This window comes from Penaeus japonicus, unplaced genomic scaffold (assembly GCF_977035675.1).
Source record: "Penaeus japonicus unplaced genomic scaffold, GWHDUDI00000001_assembly GWHDUDI00000028, whole genome shotgun sequence".
In the NCBI taxonomy this organism is placed as follows: domain Eukaryota; kingdom Metazoa; phylum Arthropoda; class Malacostraca; order Decapoda; family Penaeidae; genus Penaeus; species Penaeus japonicus.
In genome coordinates this window covers 28,478,898-28,488,897 of record NW_028234430.1, presented here as the reverse complement: position 1 = coordinate 28,488,897, position 10,000 = coordinate 28,478,898, and the positions used below count along the sequence as shown (strand labels likewise).

General features: G+C 36.8%; 2 protein-coding genes across 4 annotated transcripts in view; one reads left to right on the top strand and one right to left on the bottom strand.

Moving 5' to 3' along the window:
* Vps28 (vacuolar protein sorting 28) overlaps positions 1–3,077 on the top strand; it is a 4,649-nt gene extending 1,572 nt beyond the window's left edge. Inside the window, exons 3-7 of the mRNA XM_043026110.2 lie at positions 486–555; positions 818–943; positions 1,081–1,182; positions 1,481–1,594; positions 1,862–3,077. Coding sequence (XP_042882044.1) covers positions 486–555; positions 818–943; positions 1,081–1,182; positions 1,481–1,594; positions 1,862–2,014 — 565 coding nt within the window. The 3' untranslated portion in view covers positions 2,015–3,077. The remainder of the gene's footprint in view (positions 1–485; positions 556–817; positions 944–1,080; positions 1,183–1,480; positions 1,595–1,861) is intronic.
* A 457-nt stretch (positions 3,078–3,534) lies between these two features.
* LOC122259360 (uncharacterized) overlaps positions 3,535–10,000 on the bottom strand; it is an 11,661-nt gene continuing 5,195 nt past the window's right edge. For 2 of the 3 annotated variants that reach the window (XM_043026106.2, XM_043026107.2), the window contains 9 exons: positions 9,873–9,935; positions 9,472–9,572; positions 9,064–9,215; positions 8,814–8,941; positions 8,249–8,614; positions 6,886–7,066; positions 6,172–6,378; positions 5,490–5,620; positions 3,535–4,826 (listed from right to left, as the gene is read on the bottom strand). In XM_043026106.2, coding sequence (XP_042882040.2) covers positions 4,551–4,826; positions 5,490–5,620; positions 6,172–6,378; positions 6,886–7,066; positions 8,249–8,614; positions 8,814–8,941; positions 9,064–9,215; positions 9,472–9,572; positions 9,873–9,935 — 1,605 coding nt within the window. In that variant the 3' untranslated portion in view covers positions 3,535–4,550. The remainder of the gene's footprint in view (positions 4,827–5,489; positions 5,621–6,171; positions 6,379–6,885; positions 7,067–8,248; positions 8,615–8,813; positions 8,942–9,063; positions 9,216–9,471; positions 9,573–9,872; positions 9,936–10,000) is intronic. The other variant, XM_043026109.2, reaches the window with a different exon arrangement.

Below are 10,000 nucleotides of genomic sequence, written 5' to 3'. Positions count from 1 at the left end.
GCAAGAGGGCTAGTGAAATGCCTATGCATGGAAGGAGAGTTTAGGGGCATTTCAGGAAAGGCTGAGAACTAGGACAGTTGGACCTTATCTTGTGAAAGGGAGGGTTGATCTTGAGCAGTTAGACGTGTTATCTTGTGATTTAACCCAGTCACGATGGGGCGTATATCTGCCTAATTTCGCTCCTGCTGACAATATAGGAAGCGCCAGCAGCTTATCACTTAGAGATTTCTTGAGGCATAAGGCCAAGCTGAACCTCTTATAGCAATTTTTACCCACCTTTTTCTAAGGGGTGATAGAAAGTTTTTTATTCTTTTTAACTTTTTGATAAAGTCAAGCAAAATGTGATATGGGCATAACATCATTAAGCGATAGGACATCTTATGTGTTGGAAATATTCTGATGATGTATCACGTCATGATATGATCATTATTTCATAATAATGATAATTGTTTATTCTTTTACTTACAATAATCATTCATTTCCAGGCATGATAATCATGCAGAGCTGTATGCCGTCATTAATACACTCCAGTGTTTAGAGAAGATGTACATAAAGGTTTGTATGTTATCATTTCCACAATAACTTTCTAAAGCTCAGAAATATTGATTTTGGTTTCATAATTTGAGACTATTTTATCTGGTGTACAGTATCTTTACTCTTTTTAAATTTTATTTTTATGTGACTCCAAATTAACATCTTTTAGTCTATATTCACTTGTACACTTTCATTACTCAGAGACATCAGATTTTAATTTATTAAAAAAAGAGTTTGATATCCTTGACTGAGAGGTTGGTTATGGTATTGATATTTCCTCTAGGACGTGGTGCCCCCCAAAGAGTACACAGCTTGGTGTAGTAAGCTTTTGGTACAGTATAAAGCTGCCTTCAAGCTTGTGCTGTGTGATGACTACCCTACAGTTGAAGCCTTTGTGAAAAAGTATAAGGTAAGGTCAAGATGATAGAGTTGAAGGTTTGAGATGAAAAGTAGACAGAAAGAAGCAGAATTTAAAATCAGATTTTGAAGAAAAGGATTTACCCTTTTTTATGATGATAATGATGGAGTTCTATTCTTCCCTTTTAGCTTGATTGTCCAGCGGCCTTAGATCGAATCCGTGAAGACAGACCAATCACAATAAAGGATGACAAAGGCAATACCAGCAAATGTATTGCTGATATCGTTTCAGTAAGTTGATTGGTCATTGCATCTGGCTTGGTAGAAATTATACATTTGATATAATACAGATGAAGGAGCTATATAAGAGAGAAATTTGCATTTCTCCTAGAATGATTGATAAAGGGCATCTTTGTCCTTTTATATCTGACTGTGTCTAATCAGAAAAAGAGTTTAGTTAAATATTGACAAGAAAAATCACTAAACCCCAGTATTTAGTTTGATCATTATAAGAACAGTGGGAGTATCATCGCCACTGATCCCAGACGTGTTACCAGGAATTTAAAGTGTCCGATTTTTCCTTCAACAGCTCTTCATCACTGTTATGGACAAGCTTCGACTCGGCATCAATGCAAATGATGAGCTGCAACCAGACCTCAAGGATTTGATGGAAAACATGACTCGTCTCTCGGTTCTCCCTCAGGTAAGAAGATTGTATATCCTCATAAACATGTTTACTAATGTTGGGAAAGGTACAGAAAAGTCAGTTGTTTAAGAGGTTTAATATCTCTCAGGGCAGGAAACAGGAAAAGCTAGTCATTTTTGAGCTTCAAAAATTTATCTTTCATCATTCACCTAAGAAACAGAAGTTGATTTGCATTGTTATTATGAGCTTTGGAAGTTCTATAGAGCTCTTTCAGGTTTATTTCTAGAAGACAGAACCTAATACATATTGCTCTCTCTCCATCAGGACTTTGAAGGAAAAGCAAAGGTGAAGGAGTGGATTGGCACACTGGAGGGGATGACTGCAGACGAAACCCTTTCTGAAACACAAGTGCGGCAGATGATCTTCGACCTGGAGTCTGCGTATAATGCCTTCAACAGACTGCTTCAGCATACATAGTCTGTGAGCTGAACTTGATAGGCACCGAGAGTTATCATTATAAAGGAAACATCCAAGAGGTGGTTGTATCACCAGGGTCCCATTGGGCTGTATTTACACTGAAACTCGACGGGGGATCCTTCAGCTTTGCAAGTAGTTTTAGGGTGATATTATAAGTCTCTCTCTCTCCGTTATGTACATATCTATATTCTTCCTCCCTTCCCTTTCCTGTTAGATGATGTTGAAATGATAATATACTAGATGACTCAAGCAATTATGGTTGCCAACATTATACATCAAATACCTCCTTGGTTTTGTCAAATTCATGGGTTTATTGACTTTGTTTTCCATTATTTGTCATTGTATAGATGCATCACCATTCGTCATTGAAAGTTCTAGATGGAGCGTGTTCGTCTTTTAACAAAGGGGATAGTAGAGTGAATAATCATAAGTTTGTAAGATGAAAGGTCTGTAAAAGTTCTTTTAAGCATTTTGCTTGGAAAATATATACATAATTCATCTTAGATTTTGATTAACTCCATTAATCTGACTGGAAAAGATAATGCAAAGCCTGAACCAGCTTACAGAGGTTATATGTTCTCAATAATTAATCTACATTCAGTAGGATAGATTGAAACTGCTGCCCTGCATTCTGGTTACAATTCTACATCTGTGTTTAATGTTTTATTTATTCCCCATATGTTTCAGACTAGTCTCAGTTAACCTAGAGAATTTTCTATGATCTTAAAAAAGATATCAGGATATTCTCTGAGAATTTATTTGGATTTCAAAATTAATTCTGAATATGGAAAGGACTAAATATATATACTTGTAATTCCATTTAAATTTGCCTTTATGGTGCATATTACCCTTTTGTTATTTCCATCTTCACTTATGTGAGGGACTGTATACAATTATTTGAAATGTGTTTATTGTAGATTTTAAGTTCATGATATATAGCTTCATAATATTAATGAGATATGATTGGTTATATTGCCCTTATATGTCTGTGCAATAATTGATTTTTTTTCTTTTTTTTCCCATTTATACAATACATTTGAAAAAAATAAAAATAAACATTTTATTTGTGCTTTCAATTCATTTCCTCCACATCTGAGAAAATTCCTCTCTTTTTTCCTCTCTCTCTCTCTCTCTCTTCCTCTATCTCTCCCTTTCATTTTTGCCTTTTTATGTTTCCTTCCCTCCTCCTCCTCTGTCTCTCTGTGTAATGGAGTATGTATGTGCCTGTGCCTGTGCCTGTGCACACAAGCGCATCCATGTGTGTGTGAATGTGTCACCATGCACTTATGCATGATAACTACAACCTCTGGAAGCAATATTGGTCACATGGCATTGTTACATCTATTTCAGTTTACAGTGTCATATGTGCATTAATTAGTAGGTAACTTATCTTTCACCTTGATCAAGTTTTACTGGTAAAATTCTTTTGTAAAAAGATAAAAAGGATTGTTATTTTGGTCTTCTACAAAAATATTAAATAAATAAAAAGGATAAAAACTAGGAAAAGGTTAATCTCAAAATCTAATGTGTAAAATTTATTGATCGAAAGTCATTTCTTCACGTTCCTCTTCTTTTTTTCGTATTCTTTTTTACAGAAAAAGCACATTCACAAATGTACAATAAGAAAGACTGAGCATGGTAAACATATTTACATCAACACGTTTTCACTTTTCACAAAGAACGCTTAGCATTTAATATATATTTCATTCAATTTTGATACCTATACACTAATATCTCTTGATACAAAAGAGTATTTTTACTTTTTTTTCTTTTTAATGGCATGTCAAAAACTTTAAATGTCTCACTATATTAAATACATCTCTCTTGTATTCCTCAAATAGGAAATCCTTATGATACAGGAAGGAAACTCAGTATATAAGAGGCCTACATATATATACATACAGTACTCCTTTGTACTTGCTCTGATAAGACGTACCAGCAACAAGTTTGTCAAAAGTGATACGCATTTATTCTTATTAAAAATAAACTTTCATCTAAAAGTATTCAGTCTTTATTTTAACATCTTTCAATTTTAAAACACTTAAATGGAGATCAAATTTACCCTTGCACAGTAATAAAAACATCCCAACTTTTTCTCTCCTCAGCCAATGGCACCTGACACCCTCTTCCCCAAAAGGACCATCAAAAATTCAATAAATTTTTGTATGTCTTTGCAATAACTGTATTTATACTCGTCATTAATTGTTTAATTCGCACTTATGCGGTCGTGTGAATTCTTGCTTCAGTGTGTGTGAAGTTAAAGTGTATTTCGAGAGTGATTTTCCATGAGCAAAGTCAGCCATCAGATAGGCTAGCCTTGTCACTATTTACAGAGAATTTAAATAAATATGTGAAATGGGCAGGCAGTCAAGAAATAAAAGGGAAAAATCTTCCCTATAATGCTCTACCCCTACCCCACCCCCCCTAAAATATATATAATAAAATAAAAACATTAAATCACACTTTGATCAGTAGTGCCTTTTTTTTCTTTTTAGAGACTAATTGCACTACAACAAATAATAAGTGCCTAAGCATCTTAATCTTCATCACTCGCAATCAAACGGTAATAACGGTCATTGTCCACCTCTACAGACACAGGCTCTCGTCTCCGCTTGCTCATGAGCTTTGCACGTAGATCAAGCTTGTTTCTGGCATCACCCCCCCTAGCTGGGCTGCGTACATCCAAAAGTCTATCCTGTATGCTGACACCACCACGGAACTTCCCACCCGAAAGACGGCTGCGTAGGTCTGTGCTTGAGCGCTGGCTCTGTTTCTTCTGTTCGGCATCTGCATACATTTTCATCCTCGGACTCTGAAGGGGCAAGAGAGACGGAAGAGTCAAAAAGCTAGTCCTGCAAGGCACTAAATGGTGATTCGTAATGGCAATCACAGTATCCCTCAAAGACTCTTCAGGGTATAATATATAACTTGCAATTTTAATGAAATGACTCATCTTGAAATCATGAATCAATGGCCTATACAATAATAAGACCAGCCAGATCTTAACCCATTCACACCAGGTCTTATATTTGTGTAATGCCACTCCTGTTGGCTAGATAACACGTGCACACAGTGACTAAGCGCGAATTTCTCCAAACTCAATGCCAGGAGAGATCTTGACATTTTAGTAGGTCACCCAGGGAGAGTGAAATATTACACTGACGTGATAACACGTCAACTGGTGTGAATGGGTTAAGATGTTAAGCCTAGGCTGGCATTGTAAGATGTGTGTGCTTTCTAATATCTTATAGAATTATATAATCATGATATATCAGCAAAGTGATACTAATTAGCATTCAGTATGAATGGTCATCATAACTGAAGGAATAAACAGCTTGAAATTTCAACAAGAGGACATTAAACAATGGCCATGATTAACCTAGTCTGGGTTTAAATTTAATGAAACTGCCAAGTACTTACCTAACATGACTAATAGTTAACGAAAGTACTAATCACCTCTCTAAACACAACTCACCTTTATTTTCCTGTTCCATGGAACTATGTCGTCACTATCGTCACTTCCTAGTTTTTGATCCTCTTCCTGATGACCATAAAGCATACCTTCATCATCGCTGTCATCATCGCGTTTCCTCTTCTGTGATACGACTGTAAATGCAGCACAAACAAAATTTATTAACAATTATGCAATACTATGAAATTGGAACATTAGGAAAGTAAATAAATGTAAATAAATACCCCACCCCAAAAAAAAAAAAATTATAAAATCTAAAAAGGGCTGAAAAAAAAAAATAATATTAGGAATATAAATGTAGCAATTCCATTTAATCAACACTGAAAGAAAAAACAACCTATTGCCAAACAATAAAGTACAAGAACTTGAAATCCATAATTTTTTTCTCAAAACAGACAAATAACACATTATAAAAAAAAAAAATTAATGAGATATGCAGTGTTTCTACACAAAACAAGAAAAAACAAGTAAACAATAACAAAAACAATAAGCAGCTTTTACAAATGACTCAAACACCCTATTCCTTGAAATGCTATGGTCTCAAACACTAACTAAATAAATAACCTAAATAAAAAACAATGTAAAAATAATAAAATTAATAAATACAAGGCCCCCATACACCACATATCACCCACTACACCCCCCCCCCTCCCCTACACACGCACAAAAAGCAAACGGCCTCCACCTTTGGTATGCTTCCGCAGCAGTGCCTGGTAATCGATTCTGTCCTCCTCCTGGCTCTCCTTGCGCCCCCAGTTCTGAGCCAGCATCCCCCACGGGTTCTTGGGGTTGTCCAGATCTATGCGTTTGTTCCGCTGTTCTTCCAGTTCTCTTCTCCTCTGGGCCTCTCGCATTCTTCTTCGCCCGCTCTCGCTTAGAAGCCCTTTGATACCTAAGAAAAAAGGATAAAAGTATATATGTAAAAAAGACATAAATAAAACAGCCATGTCATATATCCACTATGTGAAGAAAATGTCACGTACATCTATGAGTAGACAACAAGAAGTTAAATGTTGACTTAGACAAAACATTTATAAGAGTATTTTCACGTCAACAGGAGCAACCAGTACATTCTATTAACCCACACAGGACGGGTGGTACAGCATGTGTACCGCGCATTCAAAAGCCCAGTTGCCGGGCGGCACAGTATTGTGCCGGCTATTCAATTGATTTAGGCCTAATAATTCGAACGCCCCGGCATTTGGACATTCAAGGCTAGAATTCCCCCGTCGGGAATGGGTTAATGGTGAAGAAATATGATCAATTTGACATTCTCATGAAATATGGCAATTTCCGTCCTCAGTTATAAGCGCACACTGGATGCAACCCGCATCAACTTGTCATCTTACTTCATCAACTCAAGTCAAAAGAGAGAGAAAGAAAATAAAATCCCACTCACCCCCAAAATTGGGATTTCCATGCTTGCGGTAATATTCAGATTTTTTCTCGGCACCTTCCTCCTTCCGGTCCTTATTGCTAGCGAAGCGAAGGAGGATGGCCTTGGTCCTCGGGCAGGGCACCCCTAATCTCCATCTTCCGGGGGGGACAGGTACGGCCACGTCCTCTGTATTTATGCTGCTCTGTAATGGGGAGGGAAAGCTAATGACTGAATGAATCAAATGAACCACTCAACATTATGAGAGAAAGAGTGAGAAAGAGAGAGATAGAAGTACGGTAAGATAGGAAAAAGAGAAAGAGAAAGAAAAGGAGAAAGAAAAAGAAAAAGTGACAGAAAAAAAGAGAAAAAAGAGAGAAAAAATTATTTAAAAAAGGAGAAAAAAGAGAGAAACATTGAGTGAGAGACAGAGAAAGAAAAAGAGAAAGAGAGAAAGAAATAGGAAGAGGAAGCAAAAATATTGGGTTTTCTATTGGCTTTCTTTTAAATGGATGAGAGGGATTTTGGAGAAAAAAATAAAAGGAAGAGAGGGTATTGGGGGGAAAATAATTAGGAAAGAGGGAACTGAAAAAGAAGAGGACTCTGGATATAAAATAGAAATTAAAATGATAAAACAAAATGGAAAGAGGGAATTCAGAGAAAATGAAATTTAAAGAAGGAATTAGGGGAAAAAAACAAAAGGGAGAGAGGGAATATAAAATGAAAAGTAAAACTGGGTATCGGGGCAAAAATAATGAGGAAAAGACAGACTTGGAGATAAATAATGAAAGGGAGAGAATGACTGGGTTAAGGGAGAATAAATGGGATAGAGGGAATTGGTTAAAAATAAAGATAAAAATAGGTCAACAGAACTCTGGAAAAAAAAGTATAAATGGAAAGAAATATTAAAAGGGAAAGAGTCATTTCATTTTGAGGGAAAAAGAAAATAGAGATAGAGGGGAAAAAATGAAAGGGAAGTCAAGAAAAATATAATGAATAAAGGCATCAAGGAAAAAGCTAAAAGGGAAAGGGGGCACAAGAAAAATAAAATGAAGAGGGCATTAGTAAAAATTTAAACGGAAAGCCAACATTAAAAATATCTATATAAAGGAGGGTGGGCACTAGAAAAAAATTAAGGAAAAGCAGGCACATTAAAAATACAGAGAAAGATACTAGAAAAAAAAATATATAAATGAAAACTGGCACTGGACAAAAATACAAGGATAAGTGGGCACTAGACAAAAATACAAGGGAGAGTGGGCACTAGACAAAAGTATATGGGAAAAAAATGGGGAATCATGGGAAAATAGATAATAATCCTGGATGCCCCTCCCCTATCCAAGCCCAATCCAGCCCAATCTAGCACAATCCAAGTTGCATGCCTCACCTCCACAGCCCCGGCTGGAACCACTGGGTCTTCGTCCATCTTCTCCACCTTCACTTTGACTTTTTTCTTCTTCTTTTTGGTCTTCTCCTTGTTGCCTTGTGCCTCGTCTTCTGTCGAGCTGGAGCTACTGCTGCTGCTGCTACTGCTCCCACTGCTACTGCTGCTGCTCGAGGAGGAACTGGAGGAGGAGCTCTCCCCGTCGCTCTCACTGCTGCTGCTGCTGCTTGAGCTGCTGCTGCTGCTCTCTCCAGTCTTGGTCTTGGTCTTGGTCTTGGTCTTGGCACCTTTCTTCTTCTCCTTCTTCTCCTTCTTCACCTTTACCTTCTTGGGCTCCTCACCTTCACTGTCGGTTGACATGTCACGTGACTGGGAATACAAAAGGTTATGAAGGAGCAGGTTATATATATGATGGTAAAAAAATATAATGATTAAAGATGAAAAATACAAAGTATCAAAATGTACAAACACATAATACAGAACAAGAATAATAACACAGATAATCAAAATGAAAATGATAATATCAGCAACACCAAAATGCTGTAAAAAAACATATACATATATATACCTTTTTACTCGATCTACTTTTGTCTCCACGTCGGCTCTTCCTAAGGTCTACTTCACGAGGTAGAATCGGGCAGGATAAGCCTATGAGAGCCCGCACTGGCCCAGCAGCATCCAGCCACACCACATTACCTGCAAGACCAAGCATAATCATCCATAACCCTTCTATCTTATTTTGACATTACCAATAATCAATGGTCTTTCATTTCATTTATCAAGAGAAAAATAAATAAATGATCAAGTGGTCCACTTACAGCTATAATCATTTATCCATTCGATATTAGCGGGAGCGTATGCTTGAAAATAATCGAACACATCTTGGGTACTCAAATCTTCGGTTCCTCGCATATAAATGGCATCTGCTCGATATCGACCGCGCGCAAAGTCTTCATCTTTAACATCTAAACTGAAAGGGAAAGGGGATAATTATATGTCTTTTTTCTACAAGCTGAATCAAGAACTACATGACATGTTCATATTCAAATAGATATTATCAGCACAAATGAGCCAGACTTTATTTAACCTTACATCATTCAAATGCAAATCTGAAAACTAAGTAATAATAAAAAGAGTAATAAGCATATTAAACTTCTTCCTTTAAAAATAATAACTTCAAAATTGTATAAACACATAGAAGCCCAAACCAAATTACTGAATATTACCTCTTGTACAGTTTCTTGATAGCTTCAGGCGTGGGCGCTGCTTTGGGTGGGTCTGTCACGCCAAACCTTCTAGCTCTCTCTAACAGAGTCTTGTTACTGACCTTTGGGGAGATAATAAGAATCATATAGCATCATGTTCAAAGTCCAAATGGAGAATGACCTTTGCAATGAAAGTGGACAGTGACCTTTACAGTGCTGGTGTCAATACTCCATGAAGGGAGAATGACATATGAGCATTAGTGAGATTGGCAATATTTTCACTCATCTGAAAAGAAGGCAGAGCAGGATGTATTTCAGAGAGAGGGAGAGAGATTTTATGAACATTTTCACCTACAGCTCAAGAATTGGAATCCATTTCATTCACCTGGCAATTCTTTCACTGTTACTGCCAAAGTCCTCACCTCATAAACTCCTGAAACAAAGCCACCACCACTCCTGTTCTCATATTTTTTCTCCGGTCTCACCTGCAAGACAGAGTGTCCATATAAACATTCAAGATCATAGCATCTGTCTGGACTTTTATTTTTTT